The following is a 17,456-nucleotide window of genomic DNA, read 5'->3' as shown; positions in this document are numbered from 1 at the left end:
CGGGACACTTTTGTCCCTGTGCCATTTTGGCTTCGTTTTCCGTGACGAGTCCATTCTTTTGGCCTGAACATTTGCCAGACGTCTCCCCTCCTCACCAGATGATTGTTCCTCTTCCCTCAGATAATGAAGCAAGCATCTTCTGGTAAGTTCAGGAAGAGATGGACTTTTAGAAGGAATAAAAACTCACACAGGAGCATGTACACGCGCTTTCAGCTTTGTATGAGTGTCCTCGAGATTAGCGAGTTAAATCTGCTTGTTGTGGAAGATGTAAGCAGCAAACCCAGGAAATAAAAAGCTCTGCACCAACTCTGCTGCTAGTCTGCATGAGCTGTAAGACCTAGGGTGCACAGTGGAAGGCCTGGCTATAAGCCATCATGCCCATTAACACAGGAAATCAGCGTGTCATACACACCAAAGTCCTGCATAATGATGAGCCAGTGGCATGTCAGCTAATCTAAGCCTGGATGAGGTGTGAATGAATCCTATTTCCTCCTGTCTTGATAACCACTGAACCCATTTCCTCCCAATCTAACCACACCAGGCAAACAAAGGTTCGGAGGGATAAGGGGAAGGAGGGAGAAGGACCAGAAAACTCTTGGAGACGGAGGGTGGGGGTGCTCGGAGGCAGAACAGGTTTGAGAAGAGGCTTCATACAAAAAAAAAAGAAAAGGGTTTAAAAAAAGAAGAAAGAATCCATGCATGGATTTCAAATTTCACAGCTGAGCACCTGGAAGAAATTGCAGGACTTAAAAAAAAAAAAGAGGTCTTCTTTTCTTTTCTGATAATCTGTGAGTTGTAATGTTGCCGTTCCATACATGGAGCTGGCTAAAGGGAGGAAGGGCGGCGGATGAGGATTGGAGGCTGAAAGGATTTAATGTTTGCTAAAGAGCCAAGAGAGTACTGGAGAGTGACAGCAGCACATGGCTGAACGCTTCTATAGGGGGAGGACTGGGTGTCTGTGCGTGAAAGACGGGTCTGTTTTACAAGCCAGCTCAGTATCCCTCAGTTGGTCATGCTAGAAAGTATTTCACACTTATCCTTATAAAGAGCTGGCAATTAGAAAGACACTATTTCACTGTGAACACATAGTCTGTTAAGGTCTATTATGTACTATTGTTCAAAAGAGACAAATACCATTGAGCTCCATTACCAAGTCAACACCTGCCTCTTTTCTTGGGATTTAATTACGACATGATACAAAAGTAACCACTTCTATTTTTTGTGTTGAGGTTTTTCTGATTTTTTTTTTTTCTTTATTAAAGTGTTTTCAAAAACCTTTTCAGGCAGAATTAATGCCACGCCACAGGTATCACTTCAAAACCTTTTCAGATGTTAAATCTTGATTGTTCCCCATGAATAATACATTATAGCCCGGGCTCTGCATACTGGCCGCTGACCAAAGCACACCGACATAATGCAGTCACTGATTCTCAGCCGTGTGTGATGAGTGCTGGCCCTACTGCTGGGTGCCAGCGGCCATAACAGCACAATACACCACAAGGGGAATGAAATGTTGATAATCCAGGCCCCAGAAGAGCTCGCTTGCTACGGCGGTAGCTGTTGCCATTTATCCCAGTACGCTGCATTGTGTTGATAAACTGACAACAAAGAGAGCCAATGCTGCTCAAGGCCTCATGTGGGCCACAGTGTCAGGTGTGCTTATATGCTTTATATATATAAAAAAAAAAAGTGGTACAATGTGCACAAATGTACACAACTGCAGGACTGGCCACAGGAGGCAGGCGAGGCCCATATGCAGCGTTAGGCACATAACAAAAAAACATGAAGAAAGCATGTGCAGAGGACAGAAAAAGTGTGTAATGAATGAGACACAGCGAGAAAGAAAGGCCAGGCCAAACATTTAGATCCAGCACACTGAATTTGCATGAGCTGGCAACAGAAGCAGTGGTTTCACTCTGCTACAGCTGCCATTCACGCATGAGTACTTCGTTCTACCTGTTTGATTAGAGCCCCCGCTTGTTATGGCTTTGCTGTAGGCACGGTGCTGTGGCTGTATGAAAACTATAGCTTATAGATAAAGGTTAAGGCTCCCTGTGCTTTACAGTGTAACACTTAGGCAGATGCTATGTAGCACACGCCCATGTGTGCTTTGTTAGAGCAGGGGAAGATGTATTCAGTTTGAATTCCACAGCTTTTGATGCAATATTAAATGCAGCGAGGTGTTTCAGGAATGTAAGACATTTCACGAGGCACTTCAGATGATGCAGACAGAGGCAAAGACAGAAAAAAAAAGAGGGGAAGGAAAAAGTCGAGGACGTGTCTAGAAGGCAGCTCAGCTGAATCTCCCGCAACAGCAATGACCTTTTTCTCTCCATCACTGTGTTTGCCGCCAGCACAGCTACCCAGCCAAGTACCAAAAATTGCTGGATTATTGTTCTAAATATAGAAGCGGTCACACACACACACACACACACACACACCCTCACGCAACATGACTCAAACATGTGATCCAGCAGAAAGTCGTACAGTGGCTCTGCACCATCACAGGAACTCACAAAACTCAAAGTGCGAGTCCTGTAAAGTACACAGTTGATGCAACAAGTCTCTCTTTTTGACGTTTTTTGTTTCCACTGGAGGCACCGCAGTGGATATAAACAGATGTCTGAAGATAAATCTTGAGATGAAAACCTGCTGTTGTATACTCCACGACTGTCAGTAATGATACAGCACCCTACAGGAAGGCGCACAAGCACTCGCGCTGCTCCCGGAGCAGAGGAAGTCACTGAGCCACGTCTTTTCATCAGTTCCACTGCGCTGCCTCGCATTGGGCCAATCTCACCGCATCATTAATATGGTGAATGCTATTGTCATTACATCTACAAAACAAATGCACGGTTTAACATGGCAGCACCACGGATCGAATGTGAAACAGAAAGCTATTAAATATGTTTTGGGGTTGAGTTAATGATGGCGTGTGGTGTGGGGGTGTGAGAAAGGAACGAATGAAAGTGCGAGTGAGCAGAAAGTTCTTTCACATACTGAAAGATAACTTGAAGTAGGGAGTGAATGTGTCAGACTGAAGACCATCTATATGCAGTAGGTGTGATCGATATATACTGTAGATATGCGCCTGAGAGGAAGAGGCTAGATAAAAGGCCTCCACCAGCCCTCTATTTAAATACTGAATGGGAGGCGGGCGCGTGCACGTGTGTTTGTAATTACAGCTCTTTTTCAGTGTACATGTGATCGCGAGAGCCAGCGCCTTATGTCAGTACCTATGCAAATGAAAACTGAGGGAGCATGTGCTCTGTCTGTGTGTGTGTGTGTGTGTGTGTGTGTGTGTGTGTGTGTGTGTGTGTGTGTGTGTGTGTGTGTCCCCGTGGGTGCCTGTCTGCATGTTTGTGTTTACAAAGGCCTCACACATCCCACGACTCTCAGCCTCGCCACAACACAGACACACACACACACACACACACACACACACACACAGACAGGTGTGAGGACTGGCGGGAGTGCAAGCCCAGATTCTGCAGCATGGCCTTGCTGAGCAAATATTCCTCTCTCCCGATTCCTGCCTCCCTCTATCTGCCGTATCTCTCATTCAGTGTCTGCCTCTCTCTTGCGCTCTCTGTATTCTCACTTTCCCACTGTGCCAAACACAGAGGGCCTCTTTGTTATTCAGAGTAGGAAATGCAACTGGAGCCAAATCTGCCCTGGTTTCTGTTTGATATCATCCCGCCTTTGTTCTTGCCGTCTACTATCACCATGCGATTGGCCTCAGACGGCATCAACCAGACACATGGGAACAAGCCCGACGCAGACAAGATAGATCTCATGATGCCCTGGTTGTCTGACTTCAAGTGTAGCCCGAGGTGACATTTAGCTTAACAGTGACATAAAGGTCAAATAGATATCGTCCACTGAATGCTAGTGTGAAAGAGATGCTCTGAAGGTGGCTGCTGTCTTTTAAACAAGGGCTAGTAAAATACTGATAAATGTATATAAATGGGGTACCTGATCCCAGGTATTATGAGTAGAAAAGAGGTTAAAACATGAATCATTATGTGCAGTTCCAGAGACCGAAAACATCAGAGGCTTAATCTCATTTTGGGGATTACAGCCTTTTGAGATTTGTTCCCATAAATCAATTTGATATCGGTTAACTCCAGAATCACACAGAAAAACACACTCTCTTTCATGAATTTGACTAATTCGTGAAAAAAGGCTGCATTAGTGTGTGGCCGTGCTGAATCCCGATCCAGTTATACTGTCAGGTATGAATATCAAGTGGCATCCTTGAACATGCAGGGCAACATGCCCAAAGTAGTTGAGAGTGTTTGAATGTGTGTGTGTGTATGTGTGTGTGCGCGCATTTGTCTGCTTCGATCCTCCCCAACCCCCGGAGAGCAAGACAGAGGAGTCGGCACGCTGGATACTAATAATATTCGCCTGCATCACTTCTCATTCAGATGACTACCAGTTATAAGCTCCACATCAAAAGCTTGTTTCATCCGTGGAATAAGTGGAAATAAAGGATTTAGTAAATTTGGGAAACAGAGTTTAGACTCAGTGCAAACTCTCCTTTATTTGAGGAATTCATGTCATGCACTGCAACAATGTCATCATCCTACTGATGTATACATGTGCATTTATTGGGCTCGTGCAAGAAATAAGTAGATCTGAATCTCACCCTGGTGATAAATATAGAAATACAATTAAATATTAACTTGATGCTCGACCATTTTGGAGAATGCTGTTTGAGATCTTTTGTTTATACGGCTGCACTTTGCCTTTTTAAGAAATCAGCAATAATAAGTTGAAGTACTGAGCTATTACTGGTGATGTGATTGCATTAGACACTGTTTTATTCTTGCTCTCAAAGCAGGCGAGTGTCGGCAAAAAAACTGAGCAAACGTTCAGCTTTTCATAAAACAAACCGTACACAGCTCAGTGATGTGGTAGTCAGAGATGCTGACAGCAAAAACAAGCAACTGTAGAGTTATAGTAAATCTGTTTCTCTCTCCTCGGCAATGGACTGTATTATCTAAATAACTCCTTTGCACCACGTCCGCCCACCACGGTTCCTAACCTGTAAGCTCTGGCCAGCCAGTTGTTGAGTGTGTTAAAAGCAGAAGAGATAAGGAGAGAGGACGGCAATCTATCACCTCGCTCTGACAGCCTCGCACGTCGCCTCTCTCTCTCTAGGGTTGTGCTGCCGTGCTCCTCTGCAGCTGCTCCTCCTCTTTTCGTCTCCTTTCTATTCTGCTGTGTTTTCTTCTCCTCTCATCTCCTCACCCGCGCTCTGTCCTTGCGTCACCTTCCACCCTTGTCTGCACTCGCCTCTCCTGCCTACTTAGTATGTCAGCTGCATTGATGGTTATCGGCCGCCTCCCACCTACCCAGCGATGCTGTGTCACTTCATTAGAAGTGTGAAAGGATGACCTTGCACTCTTTCTCTCTTTTCCTCTCAGTGTCTCTCTCGGCTCTGTCTAAGTCATACATTCCTCCAGCTGTCCCTTGTTCCCTCATCACTCTTCCTCTAGTCCTCTGCCTTAGCCAGCCAACCGGCCAGCCAGCAAGTCCCCCTTCATCTCCGTCTCTCTTTCATTTGTGAGTTGTCTTTTCCTCTCTCTGCTTCTTTCTCTCTCCCTGCCCTCATTGTTCTGCTTCATTATCAAAAGCTGTCACAACGTCCCCCGCTGTGCCACCCAGGTTATTTATAGCTAACAGAGGGTGGTGGTGCTGGTGATGTTGAGAGGTGGGCCATCTTTGGTCCTGCTGTGACAGACACACACACACACACACACTTTTCCTGACATTCAAACATATGCACACACACACACAGACACTCTTAAGCCATCCATTCCCCAGCGTGAAGGCGACTCGTCTAATCAGCGACCACAGGTGTGCATTCCAACACCTACCTGTCTCTCAGACATGACGTAGAGGTAGTTCCGGTCGAGGGAGAAGGCCATATCTCTGAGGATGGGGCTGCCGTCCTTGATAACCGTTATTGTCTCGTACTGGACACCACCGTGAGGAGGCCCGTCGACGCGAATCTGAGGAAGACAGAACACAAAGAGGTCAATGATTGCTATTTATATCCGTGTGACAGTGGGGATAGGGAAACAGATGAAGGATGATTGACAGGCATGACAGACGTGGGTCAAACAATATTTGCAAAACAATCTATCATTTAGCTACTTGGAGAATGGGGAAAGGTGGAGATATTCTACTGGGGACTGCCTGAAAAGTGAAAGTCTGAAAAAACTGATGATTAATCGACTTTGAAACACTTTATTTTTAATTGCCAGGAATGTGGGGCGCTCTTATTATTTCACAGTATGAGCTAAATGCCAGCTCTGTCGTTCCATGTAGGATGGGGTTAGTAAAACTGTTAAAAGTGATTTCCAGATATTATTATACCTTTGTGAAGCCATAGCTGTGTTTTCCATTCCTCTTTCTCCTGACAAATGAAAACTCTGAACTTGAGGCCAAGACCACCTCACTAGAAAAACATTTGTAATGACTTATATGAGGTAGGCAACCCTCAATGACCCAGATGGGCCAAAGTCAGCCCAATTTCTTCTGTATTCAGCAGCTCCTGTTGGCTAAATATATAACCAGGGCACTAAATCTTGAGGTGTGGCATGGCTGTGCTGACGCTGGGCGTGTGAGATGCCTCAGTGATGTCACGTGTCACTAGAACCTCCTCCATCCAGGCAAGCTGATGGCTCTATCATCTGTCCATCCCCGCCTGCCCCCTCCACCCAAACATTTATCTATCTATTCAGACTGTGACAGCACCAAAGAGCAGACAGACCCTCTAAGAAGCATCACAGAGGGCAAAGTCAAGGTCATATATCTGTCAAAAGGTGGTGTAGCGGGAGGGTGGGAGTGGGAAAACGTATGCACATACACACACGCTTTGTGGATATAAGTGGAATGTGTATGAATGTGTGTCAAACTGCCGGATGGCAAAGTAAAAGAAATGCAATGTTAGTTCACACAAAGCCCCTTGAGCTTTGGCTTCAAAGCTTGAGGGTTAGCCGAGTACATGACAGCAGGCGGCACAGTTAAGGAGCAGAGCTCAAAGTGGCTGAGTCTTCCACGGCTGACCTACGTCTGACCTTGGCAAACTAATCCAAACATCGAAAAAGAGGACATATGTGAAAACCATATGTAGGAGGAGCAAGGCAGGATGTGAGGTCTGTGCCAGTCTTCATCTGGTTACTAACACACAGCAGTGTGGAAGGAGACCTCAGCAAACATGCTCATCCATAAAGCATGTGGGCGCCTGGCCAGACCAGCGCTGTTCTGTTCACCTCTGTGTCAGTGTGGGTGTTGTATGTGTATGTGTGTGTGCGTGTGTGTGTGTGTGTGTAGACGAGAAGCTTGTCATGCTGTGAAATGTGTCCTAGCAGGCTGCCACTGGGGATCACAAGATAACCCGACCTTCTCCCTGCACGCCTGCAGTTCATCTGAATCAGATCACTATCACACAGCCTCTCACCACTGTCCAGGGGCCTCTAAATTCACATTTACCCAGAAACACGCACTTTCATACACACACACACACACACACACACACACAGACAATTTTGTCACACAGTGTGTGCAGAACAAAACCTCTACTCTCCAGGCACTGGTATTACAAACCAGGCCTAGCAATTACTAAACAGTTATCTGTCCCTTTAAGCAAACACATTTAATCAGGAGTGCAGAGATGTGTACAAAGAGATAAATGATGAATGACCTTCCCTTTCTCCACTCACCAATACTGCCTCTGTTTCTCAGCCTCTGCTTCTGTATATACTTTTTCCTCAACAGCTGAGGCTTACAGAGAACAAATGAATCAACATTCCCAAAAGCGCGCGCACCATCCCACCACAACACAGCCACTCGCTTTCCGTCAAGAAGCTATTCTTCTATAGAAGCTGTAAATCACACAAATGCAAACCCAAACACCTCCACGCCAGTTTAAAGTAGTGACCAAAACGTATGTGCAGTAGGTGCGTGAGGTGGGTTCCTTAAATGTGTAAGTACTTTGCAGAGGGCAGCTCACCTCTGGGTGGGAGGACAAAAAAGAGAGAGAGGAGAATGAAAACGCTGTTCAAGTAAATGGAGAAACCAGTGCTCATTGGATTAATTTCTTTACCACACTCACTCCCACGCCAGCATTCAGACAACCTACAGTATCTGCCACCTGAGTAACCAACTCTCAGGCTGAAAACGTCCATTTCTTCAGTTGAACCTTTTGCCTGCTATCAGATACGTATACTTCGCCTCGCTCCTCCCCATTTGACCCCACATTATTTATCAGGCTGAGTGAGAGAACTGCAAACCCCTCAAGCCCTTCTGACAATATTACCACCCCTCTATTTTAAGGAGGACACATCCACTGAGCTGTCCCCGGTTTGGCCCGGTCTAACGCGGTCCCTCATTTCAACAGCAGAGCCATTAGCCAGCCTCTCTCTATCACCAAGGTTGGGGAGCTGCAACCGAGTAATGTGAGGAAAGGGGGGGGGGCGGAGGTCAAGATGGATGAGAGTGTTGAAAAACATTCTTCTTGTACCCCAGGGGTACCGTGGCCTGTGCAGTTACTACTTGTGGAAAAAAAAACGAGTTGTCTTGCAAAAGAAAAAATGATGTTCAAAAACTGAGGTTTAGATTCACACTTCTCACATGTAGTCACAAGGGATGCCATGTCCTCCATATACAAGCAGGCACGCTGTACACAGAACCATTGTGAAAGACGCCCAGAGAAAGAAGGACAGAAATAAATGTCCCCAGGCATCACTGAGTGGGAGGACTCCTCCGTGCAGGGATGTCATATTTAGTTTTCAAAATCCGAACCACTTTCACTACTTTTAAATAACTCTGCGCTACATTTTTAATATACGATATACAACACAAGGACGTATTTAAAGCAGAGGAGGCGTCTCTCAGAGAGGATTGTTTGTGCAGATGATGTGACCTTAACGGCTGCTTCTCACTGTGACTGTCTGAGCAGAAAGTTGACAGTTGTGAGAGAAATGTAGAGTGGATTCACTGAGTCACATGCTAGCTCCAGCTTAACTTGCATAATGTGGTTTCAAGCTTAGAGAAAAAAAAAAAAAAAAACACAATGACTCTGTTCTGTATTCACAATCAGGTTCCTTCACTTTGATGTTTATTTCAGAGCTACAGTCAATTATTATTATGCTTTTCCGCCTTTTGGAAATGAAACAGTGACACAAATGGATGAGCTGATGACACTGCACATGAACTATTTATGTATGTGACATTAAACTTACATGACTGTTCTTGTTACACAATCTAAATGTACTTCTAGTTGACCTCTCTCTCTCTCTCTCTCTCTTTCTATTTAGATTTTCATCCTCTGGAAAACCTTTGTTGTACTTTTGGCTGCACAATGAAACACTAAAACCAAAACGGATGGAATTCTACTTTCCTTTCAACTTCTGAACTGCTTGGTACGGTGCAAGTGAAGTCCTGAAAACATATCTGAAGATTGGCCAAATGCAATCAATCAAACATTTGCTGCATTTTCTCTTAGTCTTTAGTCTTCTTGTAAACTATGTATAGATTACTAATATTTTACTACTTTAAGTTCCCATGCTGTCACATCCTGCAAAAACAAATCGATAAAAGAGGGAATTTTGTTTTTTATGCAGCAATTTTGCGTCACAACACCAAGTCTGGCGCAAGCTGGTGGGAGGTAGGGGGTTTGGCCAGCAGGGAAGCAATGGCAGCGGCATCAGAGGCCTCCCCTTGTGGCTACGAGGGCCTGTGCCAGCAGGGTGCTTTTGATCAAACCATGTAAGCACCCTGGAAAAAACGTTTGAAGATTGACCAAACTCCAATTCAAATTGCCCTTCTCCCTCTTTTCTCTTTCTCTCTCTCTCCCTTGGTCTCACTGGTTTTGAACGCTGCGCCAGAGCCTGGATCTCCAACTGTGTGAGTCTATGTGTAACAATTTGCTGAGTGAAACGCGCTGAATAAACCCAGGGTAAAAGTGCATCCAATGTGTGTTTGCTGTGCATTGAGGACTGTGTTGCTCAGAGAGAGAGAGGGGGAAACTTCAGTTTCCTCTGAAGAACACAAGGAAAATGTCAAAAGGGCTGCTTTCCAAAGGGTGTAATCCGAACTTATCTGAGAAGCTGCAGAAAAATACAATGTCAGTATTTAGATGTAGTTCTACAAGTAAAACACTGTAACATAAACAGATGTTTTACAAGACAAACACGGTGAGGGATGGGTTGCTGATTTAATGATTTGGTCTCTGTTTTACAGCCTGTCTCTGAGTGTTTGCTCAACGTTCGCCACTCAATTTTTAAAGAATGTTCCTCCTCTAACGGCCACAGCTGCTAACTATTACCTGAGAGCTGCTTTCGTTTCACATTTGGAGACAGGCTATTTTCTAACCTTCGCCTTGAGAGAGGTTAGCAGTTCTGAAACAGGACCCGCTCGTGTACAGGTGGCTGCCAACAGCAATACAGGTCCAGAGGGTGTACATTATTTTACCACTACATTTTAGCTGGCAGAGCAGGCTGTAACTCACACATGGGAGCCTTTACCAAACCACGATGCACGGCACACTCCGCACCTCATCTCAAGATAGGATTAGGCCAAATTGTAGGTCTTTCAGCTACTCCTTATACCAGATTAGTATAATATTTGAGCTGATTTTAAGGAGATTGTGCTGTTGTGACTGAAGCTCAGCTGTACTCCATCACAGAGAGAGTGGAGAGTTAAAGTTAAACTCCCTATCTAGCAGCTATCTCCTACATCTGAGATAATCCGGTTCAACAGTCTTGTGAGTTGGGAGTGATAGGCATTGCCTTTATCCTCCTGATCCCACACACTGGATTAGATTTTGCAAAGGACACCACCACCACCACCACCACCACGCAGTTTCTCGCTGTGTTTCAAGACACAGACCTTTCTTAGAGACATCACTAAGTGGGCTCCGCTGAGGAAAAGGGGGAGCTCTGAGTGAAGTGGGGTCATGTCGACTGAAAAATACACAGGTCAGGGTGATCTGACGATAACCACGATAAACTTTATCCAATCAAATCCAATTCATATGATGGATCCAATCTCAGTGTCAGTTAATGGCCTTGAATTTGATGCTGAGATTGGTCGCTACCTTGGCCCAGATGACAGGTGACAGAATGATGGCAGCGTTTTAAGACCAGTGAAGCTTGTCAGGAGGGAACTGTGATTTGAAAGGCTTTTGTGACTGCCGGGTGAGAGCACAAGTTTGAGGGCAAAGTCATTTTCTGCCATTTACTCAACTTGCAACTTATCATTACTTTTAACCCCTTCAAAACTGAACATTCACAGTGTTTCAAACTTTGCTTGAGATTTATGGCAAAATGCTACAGTTAAGAGCAAAGGCAGAGAAATCAGTGAGGAAGCACATATACATGAAATTGTAATGTAACAAGTACTGTATGCAAACTCCAGCTGGATTCTAATCCAAACCATTGAAATTGTAACTCCCTGAGCATTCGGTGTGTGACATAGTTTGTGTGTACATGTATGTGACTGTGACTACATCATGCAACATGACAGCATGACAGGCAAACTGGCACTGGGGTGTGAGGGCCAACCGCCTGGAGATGGGCAATTACTGTCCAGCCTCGGATGACATCAGTGCCCTTGGGGTTACACCATGGTGAGTGGACTGGTAGTATGAGTTGCTCCTGGGGGGTATAGTTCACCACCAACACATGAGAAGTCAGATACAAGTGAGACACACAAATTGATCCTTATTTCTACTGTTTAATAAGTGACCAGAGGCACATGCAAATGAATGTATGTCCGTACGCATGAGAGCATGGCTCATGGAGGAACTTACATGAGTGTTTGCACACACACACACACACACACACACACACACCCTTGTATTTGACAGTTGGCAGAACATTGGGTCCCGGCTAGGCTCACTATCGCTATCTATTTGCATGTCTGTAGCAGGCTGCTATTGTATTCCTTTACTTCAGGTGAAATGGGTGCTCGGGCTATTCAGCCGCCTATGTACGTGTGTGTGTTTCTCTCTCCATCTCTTTCTCCGCTCACTGGGAGAAAACATGGAGCCTCTATCCGCCTCAATAACGCATCTAATCCATCACCAGTGTCAGGCTGAAGAATTCTGGTGTCAGTAGCGAGCGGCATGTAGAAATGTGCTGTGTATATGTGGGTGTGATGGCTCCCACCAGCCCAGCCTGTTGTCTCTTTTGTTCCTGTTCCTGTTGTACAATATAAGCTCCTCTAAGGCGTATGTTTGCTCGCTTGCCTATATGCGCTATGTGTCACTTCCCATTGGACAGACTGAGGCCTGGAGAGACCTCTCTGTGGAAATGGAGGAGGGGGACATGAGGAAAGACAGGAGAAGAAAAAAAATGAGGGACAGAAAACCTGGCCGGATTGGCAGGAGAGGGGTGAATAAAAGAAAGACTACTCCTCACAGTTTCTCTCCTTAACCTACTCATGTGGTGGTTCTACTGAACGTCTGCTAAAATGACCTGAGCCCTTAGTCAATAAGAGGGGCAATTACTTCATATTTTTTTTCCAGGCAACATAAAGCCTATTGATTAGCTTCTCTGCTCCACCCACAAAGTAGTTAACCCTCTGCTACACAACATCTTTCCTTATCTGTTTGCACAGCAACACAGGGGACCACACCAGACAAATCACGCATGATAACCGTTCAAACGACCAATTCTTTTACTATCATTGATTGTCAGTGAATATCGAAAAGCAAACGTCCTATTAAATTGATTCTCAGCAAGTCTTAACAACCAATCTTACAGCAGCCGTCTCTATAATAGCTCTATCCGAGACTCATTCGATTCCATTTTAGCTCTGTAATATTGCCGTCGCTCTTCGTCACATAACTCACAACCTTAAACATGATTATATCAGCACTTTCCCCTGTTTGCCCCCAAGTCCAAATAGAAACCAGAGACCACAGTGTGCATTAGGGGTCTGCGGTGGGATGAGATCAAGCCTCAACTCTTAGCTCCCAAACACACATATTAAACACAGCAGCACAATGTGAGCTCTATATTTAGCTCCACATTAAAATACTGAACAGGGGCCAGCGCTCTGTTGATGGACGTGGGCCAAGAAGGTTGAGAGCGAACAGAAATGGAAGGATGAGGTAGGAAGGGAAGGATTTTGTGCTTAGCCGTTAAAATCAAGCTTCACCAGTATAAGAACAGTTTCTACTGAGAAATGTGTAATACGAGTCACGGCTTGCTATTGTACTGAGATATTTATGATATGTTTATTGACATATTTCATGTCTTGTATACATCACCTGCTATAGAAAAAAGAATAGGTATAAGAATATAAAAACACCCTTGCATGACTTTTCCTATAAGAGAAGAAAGATGTGTTGAAGAGTAATAATGAAAATTGGCAAAGTGCAAAAGGGAGATAACAGATGATGGCTACCATCAACAGAGACACAGCAGCATTCACACTTCAGCTCTGGTGTTGAAAACTACTTAGTCCTAGTTGATGTACACCAACAGCATGTTCACATTACACTATAATACAAAGATAAAATGCATGCTTATGCTTACACATAGGCTCCCTCTGTTGTATTTATTCCCATGTTATGAGAACAAAATACTGCTTCATATAAGCCTGACTTCTAATAATGGAGCCTTCTCTCCAGGGAAAATTTCAGAAGTGGAACTCTTACTGCTATGATGCATGTGTTAAAGAAAACCGAAGAGCTATACATGTTATGTTAGTAAATAAGCAGGGGACAATGCAATCCCATAACGGTTACATACTAGACAAATGCACTGACACATAGACAAAAGTTATTAAATGAATGTCAAAGCAGAGCAAAATATCTCCGCTCCTGTTTTCTCCCTCGGCACACTTCAAAGTAGATCACAAAGATATGTGAATCAAAAAGTAGCTCAGAAAAGGTTCAGGTGAGGGGCAAATTAGCTGAAATTATTTCAATTTCTCCCACCGGATTTGTGAGATTTAAATGTGGGACAAGATTGGCAGGTAGAAGTGAGATACCAGGAAATTATAGCCAGCGGGATCCGCACAGCAAATGAGAGTATAAAAGCACTTCAATCAAGCCCACCTTTTACACCTGTAACGTGTGTGAGCTTCAGTAACCTCCCTATGTGCGCCATGCTGTGGCTGATATACTGTAAACGAGACGTATTTGCCAGCTATGAGTGAGGATGATTGATTTATATCATCACTAAAAGACTTTGACACTTGGTGAGATCTTCATCAAGGCCGTGCGGGCTCTCTTTGACACATGCTGGATCTGTTACAGATGAGCATCAAGCATCTTATGAGACATGAGTGTGAAGTGGCCAGGGGCGAAACAAAGGACATACAGAGAGGAGAGAGATGCTGATGTAGGATAGAGACAGCTACACAGTTACACATACATAACATAGAATGATGCATGATACAAAGAGAAAAACATAAATATTAATGTGTATTAACTGATGCCATTATTAAAGCAAAAACAATGCGACCAAAATGGACATTTATTAAAAGGCAGCCTCACCAATTTGATCTTGCTTCATACAGTATAGTTCTTTTTTAGGAAGTACATGTCTATGACAAGGCATTAAACATCCCCCTGAATAACCAAGACTACAACCTCTGTAATCAGAGCAACCAGATGACAGAAAAATTTAAAACTCCCACGAGTTATGTCACCTGGAAGAGTTTTTTTTTTTTCTTTTGTTAAAAGAAGCGCTATTTCAATAAAGCCACATTACGTGAACATTTAATACCATTCATATGCACGTACTATCCAAGGGCAGCAGTTTCAATAGACAATGAAATTCCCAGACGTCCAAAAAGCCACTGAGGTTTCACAGGCCAGTGCACTCTGGGTGCTGAGAAGCCAAAATGGGGAAGGTTGTATCAGGAAGGGCACCCAGTGTAAAACTTAAACTATAGGAAGCAAGTTGAAGCTGGTACAGAGATGCCTGCAGTGGTTTCCTGACATCAAAACAGTACCATAAATCCATCCCATACCAAGTCTATTTCCATAGAGACGCGTGTCACAACCTTTCACCTCATATTACTTTGACCTACCAAGTTCCCACCAGCCCTATATCCTCCTGAAGGTTTCCACAAAGAGCCATTGGTCATATAGACTCACACTGTGACCCTTAACCTCTGCTGGCCAACAGAAGCAAAGTAAAGGGGGGGGGGGGGGGGGGGGGGGGGAACTATGAGAAACTGGGATGATCCAATCAGTCCTCTGCAGAGAGATAGTGATGCTAACTGATGAGTTGGGGAAGGGTGATTGGATTGTGTGACCCCATTCAACGAGCTCACGAGAAAAGCAGGCCAAAACCCCTGTGCTGGACAAGGGTTGCCATGGTAACCTCTCTCTCCCCTTGGGCATGAGATCAGCAGGGGATCAACTGAAACTGTGCGTTCATGTGAGTGTGTAGAGGTATGTGTGACGACATAAAAAAATAAAAACCCTGTTATGTCATAACCATTGTTTAGACCGGCTATGGCTCAGGATGAACTGGTTAAGAGAACGTGCAGATCATCTCTAGTCTGGTTTGGCGTTCCCCAGTAGGAACATGCGGTAATGTCAGTTTGCCGGGAAACAACGGCACTCCAGCACAAACACTTTCTCAGATGGAAAACAGTATTTATGGCATCATGACTTAGTTAAAGATGATTTATCTCTGTAGATACATAGCCTTTTGGTGAGGACACTCGCATTGTGACTGCGGTATCAAGCCACAGAGTTATTATTTTAGGTCTGATGTTGCAACAAAGTCATACTTTCCATTTGGGATTACGTAAATATTCTGGTATTTGATTTGAAGAAATTTTTCGATTTCGATTTTGAGCGACTTTAAATACACAAAAAATGCAACAAATGCAGTCATCCATGAACCCTAGAATTGGGGGTTCAACTCCTGGTTCTACTGGCCACAGGCTGAAATGACCCTGGAAAAGACATTGAACCCTGAGCCCATAACACCTCAACTAATGTAACACCACTGTTTACATTCTTTGAAAGGCAATAATCATATGAGTTAGCCTTTATTAGTTTTATTTTATCACCTATTACACTATATCTAAAGCTATGCTGCTCATATTAATGATATTGTGCTTACATTGTGCAGACGCACGTCTGTGTGGCCTAATTATCCAACCAATAAGATGAATGTACTTAGCATTAACTGCCTTTAAGGGCAACATGAAACATGAAAAGCAAATCATTATGTGAACTGAGGAACAGCTTTGCAGTACATATATCATAAAATGGCCATAAAGCCATAAAATAAAACAGTCTAAAATGTCTAGAAGACATTCATATGTCCTCCCTGCTAAGTGTGTCCAAGCAAGCATGTGTAATGCTGTCCACGCATAAAAGACGCTAATGACTTCCAGGCATTTTTGTCTATGTGTGAGCAAGAAGCAAGGCCTTGATTCATTAGTCTGCTAATTAGCAAACACTGTGAAGAATGACTTATGGTCTTGTGTACTCAACATTTCTATGCACATTTATAACATTTACTGTGAGCAACACAAAGACACGATCGGACAGGCATATGCTTTACACAGGGATTCCACAGACTCCATACACTGCAGCTCTGTAAACCTATTTGCATTTTACAGATGCAAAACAGCAATAGGCCTGCGTCTTCCTGTAATACAGGGGATCAGAGATACTCATCAGCAGAGACATGTGCCAGTGACAAAGTATTTCCCTTTATCCCCCAAACACTCAGACACAAACACACCCACACACGCAGTCCCCCATCCTCTCTGTTCCCCTCATAACTCATACACATGCTCTGAAGTGGCAGCACAGGAAAATGCTGTGTATGCAGAATAGACGAGCGACACGCACTCGGGTCAGAGAAAGTTGAACGAGGAGGACAGAGACGGAGGAGGTAGAGATGAATGTACGCGTACGTGTGTGTACAGTGCAGCGCGCGTGTTTGTGTGTGATACTGGCACATTTTGTAGTCTATGAATCTTCACTAAAGCTCTTAAAAATTGCCCACCAATCATGTGTCAGGATTTAATGCCTGCTTCGCTCCAGAAGGAATAGTCCAGCCAGTTAAAGTATGCTAATTCAGTGGCACTAAATACACTGCTTTAAATGTCAACCTTCCATTATTACACACACTCTGCTTGCCCTGGACCGGCTCAGAATCATAATGACACGCACACACACACACACACACACACACACACACACACAAACACAAGCAGCATGCATGCACACACACGTACACAAATCAGGCCCCCGCAAGGACACAAGAAACATAAAGAGTTATAGATCACAGCCACTTTATAAAATCAATAACTGAATGAACAAAGGGTGTTTGCGACAAAGGTGCAATATTAAAGCAGCTTTTTTTGCCATTTGATGCGAGAACGAGTGAGGAATAGAAAGATACGGTCAAGAGAAAAGAGAGGAAGAAGAGAAATAAAGACAGAGATAGAAG

General features: G+C 44.2%; 1 protein-coding gene across 2 annotated transcripts in view; it reads right to left on the bottom strand.

Annotated features, from left to right (window-relative positions):
- The window catches only part of plxna2 (plexin A2), a 153,874-nt gene that overhangs the window by 84,398 nt on the left and 52,020 nt on the right, over window positions 1–17,456 (bottom strand). For both annotated transcript variants that reach the window (XM_026368099.1, XM_026368101.1), the window contains exon 4: window positions 5,886–6,020. In XM_026368099.1, the coding sequence (XP_026223884.1) occupies window positions 5,886–6,020 (135 nt within the window). The remainder of the gene's footprint in view (window positions 1–5,885; window positions 6,021–17,456) is intronic.

This window comes from Anabas testudineus, chromosome 7 (assembly GCF_900324465.2).
Source record: "Anabas testudineus chromosome 7, fAnaTes1.2, whole genome shotgun sequence".
Lineage (NCBI taxonomy): Eukaryota > Metazoa > Chordata > Actinopteri > Anabantiformes > Anabantidae > Anabas > Anabas testudineus.
Note: the sequence above shows the minus strand (reverse complement) of the source record. Positions and strands in the feature narration are given on the sequence as shown.